The sequence below is a fragment of the Sesamum indicum genome, linkage group LG3 (assembly GCF_000512975.1).
Source record: "Sesamum indicum cultivar Zhongzhi No. 13 linkage group LG3, S_indicum_v1.0, whole genome shotgun sequence".
In the NCBI taxonomy this organism is placed as follows: domain Eukaryota; kingdom Viridiplantae; phylum Streptophyta; class Magnoliopsida; order Lamiales; family Pedaliaceae; genus Sesamum; species Sesamum indicum.
The window spans coordinates 18,132,598-18,147,733 of NC_026147.1; the positions used below are offsets into that span (position 1 = coordinate 18,132,598).

At 31.2% G+C, this 15,136-nt stretch overlaps 2 protein-coding genes across 2 annotated transcripts; both read right to left on the reverse strand.

Moving 5' to 3' along the window:
- On the reverse strand, positions 3,739-6,467 carry LOC105158694 (pirin-like protein). The gene is given in 8 exon segments (XM_011075532.2): positions 3,739-4,184; positions 4,186-4,432; positions 4,615-4,718; positions 4,812-4,874; positions 4,975-5,003; positions 5,423-5,461; positions 6,097-6,146; positions 6,234-6,467. Coding segments are annotated over 8 exon segments (891 nt in total). The 5' UTR covers positions 6,356-6,467; the 3' UTR covers positions 3,739-3,947.
- LOC105158738 (acetylajmalan esterase-like) lies at positions 9,953-12,910 on the reverse strand. The gene is made up of 5 exons (XM_020692517.1): positions 12,675-12,910; positions 12,367-12,576; positions 10,877-11,028; positions 10,482-10,755; positions 9,953-10,196 (listed from the first exon to the last, which is right to left on the reverse strand). Exons 2-5 carry the CDS (start codon positions 12,572-12,574, stop codon positions 9,985-9,987), a joined length of 846 nt encoding a protein of 281 aa, XP_020548176.1. The 5' UTR covers positions 12,575-12,576; positions 12,675-12,910; the 3' UTR covers positions 9,953-9,984.

Below are 15,136 nucleotides of genomic sequence, written 5' to 3' on the forward strand. Positions count from 1 at the left end.
TGAGGGGGGGGCCGCCCCCCCCCCCCCACCGGGGGGCCTAGGGGTATAATTGTTCTGGCATGCTCCCTTACGATAATAACCCTCATTATTCAAAATATTACTAATACCTTCATAATCTTGGATATATTTTTATATTAATTTTTTTACGAAGACCTGAAAATTCAATTTGTTCTTATTATTTTCTATATAAAAATAGTAAAATATATTGATGTTGTGAAAGTTCCTTCTTCCCTTTTGATTCACAATTTCTTTCAAAAAAAAATTAAAATTATAATTCATAATATTTAAAAATATTTTATTCAATTCACTGTTAAAATGAAAAAAACTCTAACATACACTGGACGAATGGACTAGTTATTAGATGGATGTTAAAATTAAGAATAAATTACAACCACTTCTTCTGAGATTTGGCATAATTACAAATACCTATTGATTGTTTGAAAAATTACAAATACCCCCCTGATTTTAACGCCCGTCTAACAACAAGCCCATTCCGTTAAGTTTCCATCCAATTTTTATAGTGAACTGACCAAAACACCTTTTCGAATTATAAATTATAAATTTACATATTTTATAATTTTTAAAATTATTTTTATGAACTAATAATCACTATAGATAAATATCTACCCTCAAATATCTTTACATTTTTTCAAATATTTTTTTTAAAAAAAATCAATAAGTGTATAATAGTAATGTCTACTTCATTGACTAGGGGCTACGTAATTATTTTCTATTTGAGGGGGTATTCGTAATTTTTCAAGTAACGATGGAGTATTCGTAATGGCAAATCTCAGGGACAGTTGTAATTCACTCTAAAATTATAAAGAATATTAATAATTACGCAAATATAACGACATTTGTAATTTTTTCAAATCTCGAAAAACTCTTTGTAAATTATCTTTTTTTTTTTAAAAAAAAATTACAGTTCTCCTTTTCATTATTGGAGAAGAGTAATAACTGAAAATGGAGCAAAATTATTGAAAGGAAAAATAGTATATAAAAAAGGAGATATTTTATTTAAGGCATAGGCAGAGAAAGTATGGCAATAAGTTCATTATCTAGTGATAAATAATCATCACGTGTAGAATATATTTCAATAATTTGTGTATGGATTAGGAGTTTATTTGACTTAGATTAATTTATATTTTATTGGGAAAATTAGATTTTATTATTCTCGTAATCTTTTTCTTCTTTTTTTTTTTTTTTGAATACTTTGTTGGCAAAATTTTTTTGGAGAGAAATTATTAACTAAAATTTCAAATAAATTGCGTCTTGAATTAAAGTTATGTAAAAATATTGTGGTCTATAAAATGGATTGATCTAAAATAATGTACGAAATTATTCGTTTTGAATGGATAATCGGTTCAAAATATGTTTAAATAGGGTTTATTAAGAAAATAATGTATGAAATTATTCTTTTTGATCGAATGATTGGTTAAAATGGGTATTAAGAGAATGATGCACCCAAAAAATTCATAGTGTTCGAGCCTGATAGAAATTAGCTCTAAGCGAAAAATGGAAACGAATACCAATGATTTGGTAATATGAACTGTATCTTGTGATTAAGGAAATAATATCATTTAAATCGTAAGCAGGTAATTAAACTGAGTCACCTGACAATGTTTGGAAATGTTGCAAAATCATTTTACTGATATAAGCAAATATCTACCACTCAATGTAACAAATCAAGTCATTCAAGCTATTCAACACTATCTATTTTCACAAGTTAGTTTTGACGATATTTATTATTGAAAATGTATGTTTCGAGCTGGTCTTTCAATAAAACAATAATATCATCAGAATAAATCTTAGCAAAACGAGTGAGCATGTCATGATCAAATTTGGCAAAGGAGTTCGTTGAGTCAAGACATGATATGCATATGAGTAGTTCTGTAAATGACTCACTAAACTGATTATTCCTTTCAACGACAGTTAAATCAATAACAGCAAGAAAAATCTTAGCATGATAATAGTGATGAAAAGTTGCCCATTCCCCTCACGCCTTGAACAACCTTCGGTAGGTATAATATCCTCTATCTTTGAAATTAGAATAGATTTTTTTTACAACAAAAGTATCTCGACTTCTTTCAAGAATGCGTCCATCCATTATCTCTTAAGTTTTGTAGACGAACTTTGACAGTGAGAATCAATCCTTGATCTCGTAATCTAGAAATAAATAAACCATGACAAGTAAGCATACCGTCTAGAGTTTCTTTCAGAAAATGAGCTGAAGTATCGCTAACATGTTCAATACCACTAAATCTTTCAATAATTTGTCCCTTTTTATTAACAAACCTCACAATCACAGCCATCTGCTCCTCACAATCATAACTATCTCCAATCTTACTGAAAATATTTGACGTTGTCTCTGCTGCACAAGCTCTCACCAAATCCTTTTGTATCTTTGAAGAAGTCATTTGATTATCTTCAGGTGCATCTCATTAAGCAAACTTGCAATACTATCAACCTCTTCCCATATCAATTAAGTATCTCAAAAAAAATTTCCTACTTAGGAGGCGACTGATCCATCATAACCATGAAAAGTAAGACCTTGTAGTAATAAAAGTCTCACAACATTTAAAACAATTATAATTCGAGTTCGACAAGCTTCCTCCGTCTTTGATTCATAAAATGTTCTACTTATCGCCCTTGCATAATTATGTGTATTACTAATCCCACCATGGTTTTTATAGGCATCGACTACCTTCTTCCAATAGCTAAAGCCAATCTTTTAAAAAACATCAGCCCGTGTTTTGCACCTTTTCTTGGTTGTTTAAAAAGGTAGCAATACAAATAAAATACTGTATTTTTTGCAATATTATACTCCAACCAATCATTGCTTTTGAACCACGTAGCTCTAAATCCTCTCGGTTTTAGAGAATTTCTATCTAGTTGGTTGACAAATATCTTTTAGCAAACACTCTCTTCTGACCATATCACCAATTGCAACATCAATCTCATCAATTGATTTTTCGAGACCAAGATCAACAACAATATCATCTGAATTATCCTCATTACGATTCTTTCTTTCCTCTTTTTGTGTGTGTAATAACACATTTAGAAAAACTAGAAATGTGTGTTTTTATTTCCACATTTGGTGTTGCTTCTACAAGCAATGTAGCAAAAGATCCCACTAAATTTCGGCCTCTTAATAACAAATTCATCTGTTTCCCTAAAAAATTAAAACCTATATGTATATAAATTATAATCATAAATTTCATAATCAATTTAGTACTTTTGGCACGAGAGAAATTGTGATTGTTTTTTCCTCTACAACAGCTACTTGCATGATTGGCTTGAGGAAGAACGCTTTCTTCCTTATTTAGTACTATTCCAAAAATAAAAAGACACATGGGATTATCTTTCTCTTGTTATTTCCTTTAATTTTGCTACAAGGATTCATGGGCTACAAGATTTGATGAGCTTAAAAAAAAAGAAAAAAGAGTTGAAGGGCCTAAAAAATGCAAGTAATTCCCTTGTGATATCGCAAATGAGCAAATTACCTTCTTATGAGAAAATAAATCGCGATTTACGTCCCTATATTTTTTAAAATATAACAATTTACTCCACTATAATTTTTAAAATGAAGCAATTTACCTCCCTGTATAAGGAGGTAAATTGTTTCATTTTAAAAAATATAGGGAAGTAAATTGCTATATTTTTTTCATGAGGAGGTAGTGTACTCATTTCAATATCACAGGGGATTAAATTGCTATTCACCCTATATATATTTATATATGAGAAAGAAAAACTAATGGGTTATAGTTGAAAAACTGGGCTAAAGCCAAGTCCTGCTGAGACAAGAAGATGGGGCGGTAGTTGTTGACCGAAGAAAGTGAGAAATCTTGATTCTATTGTTCTTGAAATCAAGCTAGAAGTAGCATTCAAAGTGACAGATATATGAAGAACATCTGGTTTTTGACCTTATTAATGTTGGATGTTGATACTCACTTAGATCTCCACTGTCTGGCCATTTCAAACCCATTCTTGGCATAGTTATAGTCCTCAATGGCCTTGTCAATTTCAGCTTGTGTGTTCATCACAAAAGGGCCATGCTGAACCACTGGTTCATTCAGTGGCAGCCCACCTCCCAAAATGAACCTCAATGGCTTGGAGGACTTGTTCCACATACTCACCCCCTCTCCCGGCCCCAACACCAAGATGTGGTGAGCGCTTCGCCGGCTGCGAATTTGGCATCCCGAACACCCCTTCTCCTTCAATTATGTATACAAAACTATTCCAAGGTTCCGGGATGCTTTGATGGTATTCAGCATTCGGTTTTAGAGTGAAATCAAGGTACATTGTTGGGGTTCGAGTATAAAGCGACGACTGAACCCCCATTGCTTCCCCTGCAATCACTTTAACTTCAACGCCCTCTTTCTCTGCCTTTGGGATGTCATCAGACAGCAATTCTTGGTACATAGGCTCAATCCTGCAGGACAACAAGAAGTGGTTGGAACTTGATCAAATCACAAGTAACAAGCTCTTCTTGTACTAATTAAGACAGATTTGCCCAACATATTTTGTTCCGTTTTCCTAACTAAACTAGACCCTCATGCAACGCCTACCGATATGAGTGTGTGTTGAAGGAAAATTACGAAGAAAAAACCTCACATCTTATCCTTGGAAGCAAGATTGATCCACAATTGCAGACCTGTGTGAGTGCCTTCTCCTGCAGGCATTTCCGAGTGAACCATACCCCTCCCGGCGGTCATCCACTGCATCATTCCGATCAAGAAAGCTCAGAGCAAGCTTTAAGTAGACGTTTTCGTCTAACGGAAGAGCCGATTTACTTATTAGTTATCATGTACCTGCACGTCGCCTGCATGTATGATGCCCTTGTTACCAGCAAAATCTTGATGACTGATCCCTCCCTATATACACAAAAAACAAATTTGAATTCCAAGATTCATAGTTCTAACTAATAGCCTTTGAATTTGTATTCTGATAATGTTAAAAAACACAGCAAACTACCTGCAACACGTATGTAACAGTCTCAAAGCCTGCAATATTCATGGAAAACACAATATATACTTTATGCTGGTTATTCAAATAGTTCGAGAAATAATAGGAAAAATTGCAATCTTAGTCCGGTAAATTTGAGGGGTGTCAATTTTAGTCCTCTATGAATCCACTTCGGCAATTTTGTCTTGTAATTTTGAAAAGTTCGCACATTAAGGGAAAAAAATGGCCAAAAATTGCTGAAATGACCGAAAAAGGCACTCAATTTATCTTGTCACATGCACTTTTCTATTTTTTTTTTTTTTTTGTGCTCGATGTGCGAAACTTTTTAAAATTACAAGAAAAAATTTGACAAAATATATAGATTCGTACGGGACTAAGATTGATACCACTCCATACTACTGAAATTGTAATTTTTCTGAAAATACTATGGGAGGAGATAGGAGTTCAGGTTGAGTACCTCTGTGGGGATGGTCGGGGAATCCAGCAGGAGGTGAAACTGTATTGTTAGAGTGATGAGAAAAGCAAAGAAACTCACAAGTCACCATTTGATACAGTTCCATCCAATTCAACCACAGAATTTGATGAGCAAAAGTGCATAGTTGAAAGTGATAATAACGCCTAATCTATGAGGCTTACATGAGATTTGGTGTAATTATATATAAATTTTATGTAATTTTAAAAATTACTTCTCGTACCCTTAACGCTAGTTTTGGTCTAACAAAGAGATTCCCGTTAGTCAAAATTCATCGAATTTGTTAACATTAGTAAAAAGATATTAAACGAAAATCCATTTCGATCCCTGATTGACTTAGTATCCTTATAAGAGCGGAGATATACCTCCCCTCATGCAACAGCGTGTGAAGATGTATAATGGCAGTTTGGTTAGAAAAAAAATTATTTTAGCTACAATAGATCAGTAATAAGTCAATTTAGGATGCATATGACTTTTCATTAAATTTTTCTATTAATATTATCAAGTTCGATGAATTTGAATAATGGGCGGGGAATCTACTTATTTGACAAACAATATCAAAAGTATTAAATATAATTTTCAAAACTACAGAGACCATCGTATAATTATATCAAATTTTAAGAAAAAACAGTGTAATTATCCCAAATTATAAAGCTTACGAGAAAAGTCATCTAGCAAGAGGAAGGGATCGAGGGACTCTAACTCCGGCCTGTAAAACACGAGAAATTCCAAGCACCAAATACTCATCAAAACTATGGATGAGAAGTTGCACAAGAAAGAAGAATGAGAAGAATACCTCCCAATGCTTCTTCTGAAGACTGCACCCCGACCCGCAACCCGGGGCTCGGCCAAGACTTTCTTGGCAATCAACCTCGGCCGTTGGAACTCAAACCTTTGATCTGTCACAGACATGATCATATATTTCTCAAAAAGCAAGAGGGTTTTCGGGTGAGATGGAAGAATACAAGTCTAGATGCAGAAATGATGTGATCAACACCCCTTTCTCTAGAAAGTCCACTCTCACATTTCTTATACATATATATATATATATATAATGATAGAGAGATAGATGTATATATATTGTCTCGTTAACCTATAAAAAATGATTTTTAGAGCATGTTTTGAAAATGGGACGGTAGATCGATCTCGATAAATCATTGAATACTGGTTGGATTGATTGGATTGAATTAAAAAAATTTATAAATTTGGACTATATTATATATATATACATATATATAGCATGTTAATTAATTAAGATAAAAAATAACACATATTTACATAAAAAGGTCTAAATTTTCTAAATTAAATTCCATTAAGTTAAACAATAGTAATAATTTCCAAAAGAAAAAAAAATAACAAGGAGCACAAAGAAATAAATCCAACAATTTATAAAATGAATACAAACATTATATCAAATGTAATAATTTATTTTTCGTATTTTATAAAAAAATTAAATTAAAAAATAAATTATATTAATAATTAGCAAATAACTTATATATATATATATATATATAAATTAATATCCCACCAACTCTCTTTCCTATTTTGTCATACATACAGATGCCCATCTCATAATTGAGTGGTAACTGCAACGACTCCATATTATATGTTTGGGATAATTAATTACACTTTCTCTTTTAACATTTTCTATAATTATATATTCTTTTAACATTTGATATAATTATATATAGATTTTTTATAATTTGAAAAATTATATTTAACATTTTTTAGGTTTGTTTTCGTTTAATAAGTAAGTTCTTTCACTAGTCAAAATTAACTGAATTCGCTAATATTAACAAAAAATAAATCAACAAAAATTGATATTTTCTCTCAATTGATTTATTATTGACTTATTGCATGTCAATTAATTTTTTTTGACTAAATTATCCTTATACCAGTGAATATATACCTCTTCGCATGCAATATTAATGCGTGATGACGTATGAGGGTAATTTGACCATGAAAAGATTTATCTGACCTGCAATAAGTCATTAATAAATTAATCGAATTTTTTTTAATTTTTTTGTGAATATCGATAAATTGATAAATTTCGACTAACGGAAAGATTTTTTTGTTAAACGGAAGCAAACATCAGGAGTGCTAAATGTAATTTTTCAAATCACATGAGGTCTACGTGTAATTATATCAAATTTTTTAGAGATGGAGAATGTAATTATCTCTATATATTTTTTATTATTTAAGTTTCTCTCTAATATATATATATATAAAGATTCCAATGACTAATATATACATATATATATATATATTGTTGGCCCATTAAAAAGCTTCTTTTCTTCAGTTGACGCGCAACGAGGTAAGAAATTTTATTTTAATTTTTATTAATTTATATAATTATATTATTTAATTAGTCTATTTATTGAATATAGTTTATATTGAGCGATGTACTATTTAATCAGAGTATTTTATGATTTTAGCTATTTAAATTAGTGTCGAATTGAATATCACATTTGATATAAAAATGGTATAGTTGGTTAATTAAATTATTAGATTTGTTTGATTAATCATTACTATAGCTAATTTACACAATTCCATCGGAATGATTAACCAAATATGTAATTCTATGTATTATTGTTTAATTAAATTGTATTGCAACGATAAATTGGTAGAAAATTTATAGAAATGTTTCAAAAATTATATCTAAGGAATATTATGTTATTAAAAAGGAAAGATGAGGTTTTTGATGATAATCTCATTTATAGATGTTATTAAAAACGATAGTTGTAATTATATAAGGGGTTTGATTAAATGAATTATTATGAATTAATTGGTAATTAAATATATGTTTGAGAAGCTTAGAAAGTGTAGTTATCTAAAATAAAATGGAACAGAGGTTTGGACTTTAATATAAATAGAATATTAAAAGATTTGGTGGGAAATGTATGAATATTATATAATATTTTATTTAGAGTTGACGATATTTTATATATATTGATTATACGTATAATAATTTATTATAGGACGTGAGTAGAGGTTTGAGCAGTCCCTCGTGAAACCGAAGCATTTTGGGATTTACGATAAGTATAGCTAATTGGATTTATATATATCTATATGTGTAGTATTGTATATATTATATATATTGGTTTCTTGGATGCGATCGTGGACTTGGCTTTATACTATTATACGTGGCTTTCATATATTGATTGTTTATATAATTAGTTGTGGATTATTTGTTAGATTACCTTAATATCGGTGGATTTGCTACTATGTGTCATATGTGTTTGTAACAGTTGGACGTGAGAGTGGTGTGATTACGTGATAGTATAATTGATTGTTGTATGAAATCGAATTGGGAGTTATTATTGAGGAAAATTATTATAAAGAACATAATGATGATTGTGAATTGAAATAAAAGATGATGCTTACCTAGTTGGGAACACAGTCAATGGTTTATGATAATGTGATATGAAAATATGTGAATTAAGCTAGGTACCATGGCGCGTAGGGTACCGGGGTATTTCGGGCAGCGGGAAATATCCTGTGTTGTTAACTACACATTGGGGTGGTGTGGGGGTACCATGTTTGTTGTGATGTCCTGTGTTGATATTGCTACATAGTTGAAGTAAAAGAGTGTGTGGATATCACACAACGGGTATCCTGTGTTGTATATGATATGACGATGAGATAATGACGGCCGGCAAAATCATTGACTGATATACTCCAACTAGTGTAAGTGGGGCCCTTAGTAATAAACGATAACGTCAAATATTATGTTGTTGATTGATTTACAGTTGTGAGTACGTATTACTGCTTATATCTGATGTTGTTATATGACTAATGACTGTTAATTAATGTAACTGCTTGTACGTGAATTGTTGCCTGTGTGTATACATATGACTGATTGGCTATACTTATTGAGTAGGCATCTCATTCCTTGCGACGTACTTTTCAGGAGATAGGTCACTTTGACTAGCCACATCGGACTTCGAGTCGTGCCGTGGTCTTAATTAGGTGGGTCAACCGTGACATCTGAAGCCAGAGTTTTTGGTTGTTGGGCGATTAAATATTCTGGTCTTTTATTGAGATTTGTGTTTTAAGTTGTGGTATGATTTTCTTTGAGGTTATGTACATGATGACATCTGTGGAGGGTAAATATAAACTTTTTGTGGTATTTATTATCTTTTGTGATATATATTATATTGATAAATTAGAATTTATTTTACAGATTGAAAGAGAATTACTTATAGAATGAATTCTAATTAAAGAAAGGATGAAATAGTGATAATTAGATGTAGCGAGTAGGGGGTGCTACATATACTCTCCAAATCCTTCTATTCATTAAAATTTTCCTTCTATTTCCCCTTTATGTCCATAATATTATTGAAGATGTTGTCAAATATATTCTTCTCAATATGCAAGATATCTCAATTGTGTCATGTCATATGCGTGGCCAAAAATTATATAGATCGTGGAATAATTCTCATATCCGATCAAGAAAGAGGGTTTTATTTTTTGCTAATACATTATTATTCCTCTCCAAAAGAGGACATTGTTTTACATCAAACAATATCATGATTTACACCATTGTTTTACTGAATGTAGTTGATCCCCAAGTTTCTAATGATAATCTCAGACATACGACGATAAGCCTCTTGCGTCAAATGTACGCCATCCCAATGTATTCGGACATTTGGATTAGAGCATACAGGCACACCCACACCCCCACAAAACGTCGGAAGTAAATAACTATACACACCATCATCTCCACAACAAGGTGTCAGCAACTTTTCAGTATCAAACCCTATAAAACATAAGAAATTCATTTCAACTTCAACAAATGTATTTGTTTGAGTTAGATGCAATTTGCCCTAATATGATATACGTAACGTAAAAAAAGAATCAGCAAATTACTCTTATTAATAATTTAGATAGGAGGTAATTTGCTTCATTTTCTAAAACACAGGGGGTAATTTGTCATTTTCTTTATAGTAATTTTTCTGCTCATTTCTCATATCACACGGGGTAAATTATATTTTTTTTCTATTTTTTTTAATCCACCAAAAAAAAAAAAAAAACTAAGACTGACCAAAAGTGGTTGCTTGACGAAGAAGTGATAGAAAAGCATTGTAGTAGTCCGCATAGAGTATGACGGTATTAGGAAATTCCATTCTAAGAGAGTTCAGAGCTCTTTGCAGATCATTATTTTCATAACTTGTAAGATCATTCAAACTCTCCGCGCACCCGAAATCATCGTAGGCCGTCGAACGGTTCCTCCTGGCGACACTCAGAAAAGTAGGGAAGCATCCAAGGGGAAAGTTTCCAGGAACTACAACTTGGGAAACACCAAGTTGAATCAACTCCTTTATAGAAAATAGTTTGATCATTTACAATATCACAAGTAAAAAAGTCAAATTTATATATTGTGTTTTACTTTATAATAAACCAAAGTTTCCAAAGGAAATAAACAGAAAGGGAAATTACTCTGGTGGAATTGATAATGAGTTGATTTACTAAAGGTACAAAAGTAGTTTGGATCTCTTCAACGGATCTGCCTTGGGTATATGGATAGTAGATGTCGTTGTATCCAAATTCCCCCACAAAGAAAAGAGATCCCTTTAGCTTATCAGCACAATCTGATAACAATTAACAAAACATTAATCATCACAAACTCACATGCAACAATTACTCCTCTTATTGCATAAATTAACAATTTGCATGACTTCATCAACAAGGTTTTGTGTTCTGGCATTACCACTCTTGCGGTCTGAATTTAGGATAAATTACAACCAATTTTACTGAAATTTGTCATAATTATAAATACCTTCTTTTTGTTTGAAAATTTATAAATATTTCTAAAATTTCAAATACTATAATAAAATCACCTTGTGACAACTCATTATAAGACGGTATTTTTGTTAGGGTATTTATAATTTTTAAATATCGAGAAAGTATTTATAATTATGATAAATCTCAGGGAATATATACTTTGTAATTTACCCTTGAATTTCTTGATAGCATCTTATTTTATACAATTATACTACTTAATTTACTATTGTAAAAATATTTACTAGAATATGGAAACAAACCATACGGTCAAATAAAGTAATAAGGAAAGAAATTTCATGTACGAGGTCCTCTTTATTAACAAAAGTTTGATCATTGATTAGTCATGCAAGAAATAATGCCTATATATATATATATAGATAGATAGATATATAACTCCCTATGAAAATAAGTCCTATATATAGAGAGAATAACTCCCTATGAACTTTTTAAAAAATTATTTCTGTTAATCAGTAAAAATTATGCATGTGTTTACCACCTTACATTTTTAAAATGGTACATTATTTTTTAGGATAAATTATAAGGGGTTTTTTCTGAGATTTTTCATAATTATAAATATTTTTTTGATATTCAAAATTTTTCAAATACCCCAGAAATTATAAATTACACTCCTACAATGAGTTGTCATAAGAGGATAATTAATTTTAAGAGAGTATTTATAATTTTTTAAATAACAAGGAGATATTTTGTAATTATAGCAAACTTCAGTGGTGTTCGTTGTAAACTAATGTTTACTTATAACGTTCTTAAAAAGTGTCTCATAACTATTTTCACTGCGAAAAAATTTACTATTGGCTAGAAATTAATGGCTATATATGACAACAAAATCTGGTAATAACTATTATTAACCACAATTAAATAAAATCGATGAAAAAAACTATATTTTCCCCATAAAAAAATTATTCACCACATCTAAGGATTATAGTAAAAACATCTGCCATGCACGGCACCTTTTAGCCCCCCTCTAAAATATCATGACAAAAAATCATTGTGCGGTCGTGATCAATAATTATTTATTACCAATCATGACAATGAATCATAATTAAAAAAATTAGGCATCATGAAAATAAATTTCGATTGAGGGAAGCCTGACTCATTGAAAGCCGAGTGAAGTTCCTAATGCATACCTGTTGGTGTGGAACAAATGGAGCTGAGATATGTCTTAAAGTAGCTTAATTGAGAAGCAAGAGCGGGTAGGGGTGGAATGATGATCCCCTTGGCGGAATAAAATGAAGGGTCAAGTGTTGTAGCTGACGCCACCGCGAAATTCACTCCATTGCTGAATGAAGCAGTCTTGTTCAAGTAAGGGTTTAGTAGTGGAAGCCCAAGAGCCATGGCTGTCAACATGTGTATAAGTACATAATTATATAGATGGCATGCTTATTAATAGTTCATTCCGATAAAATTGAAGAAAGACAGTTTTACTGCCACAAACCTATATAATCTATTATAAGACGACCATCTGACCAACGGCCAGTAGGTTTGCCAGGAAATGTTTCGCCATAAGGTCGACGACTAGCTGGGAGTGCAGGGACAATTCGAACTGAATTACCCGTATCTGATATTGAATCTCCAAATTGATATAAAGGTTGAACAGGGCATCTTATTTTTTGAGATACGCCACAAATACAAAAACTTATAAGTATAGATATAAAACAAGCAAAAATCAAATTGGAAAAGTATTTGAGCAACATCTTTACTCAAAAATGTTTCTTGTAACAATTGTTTTAAGTATGGAGAAAAGGGATATAGAATATTTGAAAATAACCAACTTGTTCATACTATATATAGGCAAAAAAGAATGAAGAGAAAAAAAATAGAGGTGGGAATTAGGGTAGGCCAATATTAATATTATAAAGTATAGGCTTATTAGAGATATTTAACAAAGGTTGTTGGTTTTAATAAAGTAACAATTTGACATTTTGCCTTCAATTAGGGAAAATAGTATTTTTGGTTTAATAAATTAGGCACGTTTTATTTTTAATCTCATTTAAAATGAAATTAGCACTTTTAGTCCCATAACTTATAAAACTTAGCATTTTTTATTCTCATCTATTTCTTCGTCACATTTTAATGGAGTCCGCACAAGCTCTTAAATAACACCACCAACGAGTATTTTGGGAGGGAACTAATGTACTTGTCCCACATAAAAATGATCGATATGTTATTTTTTAGAATTTAAGGGACTAAAGTAGAAAAAATAGATTGAATTGATCATTTTACCGTGTTGAAAATTCGAATTCAGAGTAGATTTTCATGGAAAAGTGGCCAGAAGGGCTAATCTAAAACAAAATCTAAGTTTTAGGGATGCTAACATTAGAAAATAAAGATGGGGGACTAATGTGATTTTGAACACAAATTTAAGGGGCTGATTATGGTATTTACCCACAAGACAGTTATAGTAATAATAGGGGTAAATTACAGTTGCATCTCCTGAAGTTTGGCATAATTATGAATACTTCTAAGTAAAAATTACAAATACTCGCATCAAGTAGAAAATAATTATGTAGCCGAGACAGTGAAGTGGACATAAATATTTTACGCTTGCTGAAAATATTTGGAATAATATATATTCTTTATCATGATTATAATTCATAGGCAATAATAAATTTTCTTCGAAATAAACCAAACTAATCATAGAGCAAGTGTATCACATTGTTATGTTATTGGTCACTTTTTTTGAATTGTATATCAATCACACGGCAAATATATTGCACTTGCTATAAGATTAGCTCAGGTTTGATTGGGTCCGGTCCCGGCTAGAACTTCTCGAGAAAAAAATGCTCTATTACCTATCTATCTTTTGTTGAACTTGTTCGCATGTTTTACACTATGTACATTCATATTCACACGACCTGACCACTTGGCCACACTGAAGGCTATTGAGTTTCAGTTAGCGGGTTGGAGATGTCTATCATAGGATTCAAGGAAAAAATGCGATCAACCCTCCTTTAGTATTGCAAATGAGCAAATTATTTTCTTATAAAAAAAAATTAGCAATTTACCTCCTTGTATTTTCTAAAACGCAACAATTTACCTCCCCATGTTTTTTAAAATATAGCAATTTACCTTCTTAAATAAGAAAGGGAAATTGTTTTATTTTAAAAAATATAGAGAGTAAATTGCTATTTTTTTTATAGAGAGATAATTTACTTATTTATAATAAACATAAGGATAAATCGTTATTTGCCCCAGAATTTAATACGGGCCAACTTAAAATAGTTGAATGTGCCTACACTCTCGATCGAGTATATGTGCAGTGCACGTGTTTGTTCTTGGGGTCCTTAATTAAACTCTCATCTACCTTAATTACTGCTAACCTGCCGATTGCTTGCCACGCGCAGCTGTTGGACGCTGCAGCCCTCAGCGCGATGAGCTTTCTACGTAGATAATGTACTGTGCTCCGCAAGGCCCGCACCTATGGCTGCTGCCCTCAGATTACGCGGTAATAGCCCAAACGTATCTTTTCAATTTTTTTGCATACACTGATTTTTATGGGAAAAAATGTAAGCCAATTATTCTGTAATATTATAAATGAATACATTATTTTTTTATAAAAAGAAATCACAATTTTATTTTTATATATTTTCTAAAATACAACAATTTATCTCTATATATATTTTTAAATTAAAGCAATTTATCATTTTGTAAGAAAAAAATACAACAAAAATGAGCTTGTCCAAACCCAACAAAAAACACGAGCAATTTTCCACTTTCAACCAAACCCTTATCCAAAACCCATTTTAATGGGCTTGTCGATGAATGGCTATTAGTTTTGTCCGGATTTGATCCCGTTAAATATCCGTAATTATTACTTATATATTTTATTCAAATTTTACCCATTAAATATTGGGTTGAATTTATTTTGATCCCATGTGATATAAAAAAATATAAAAA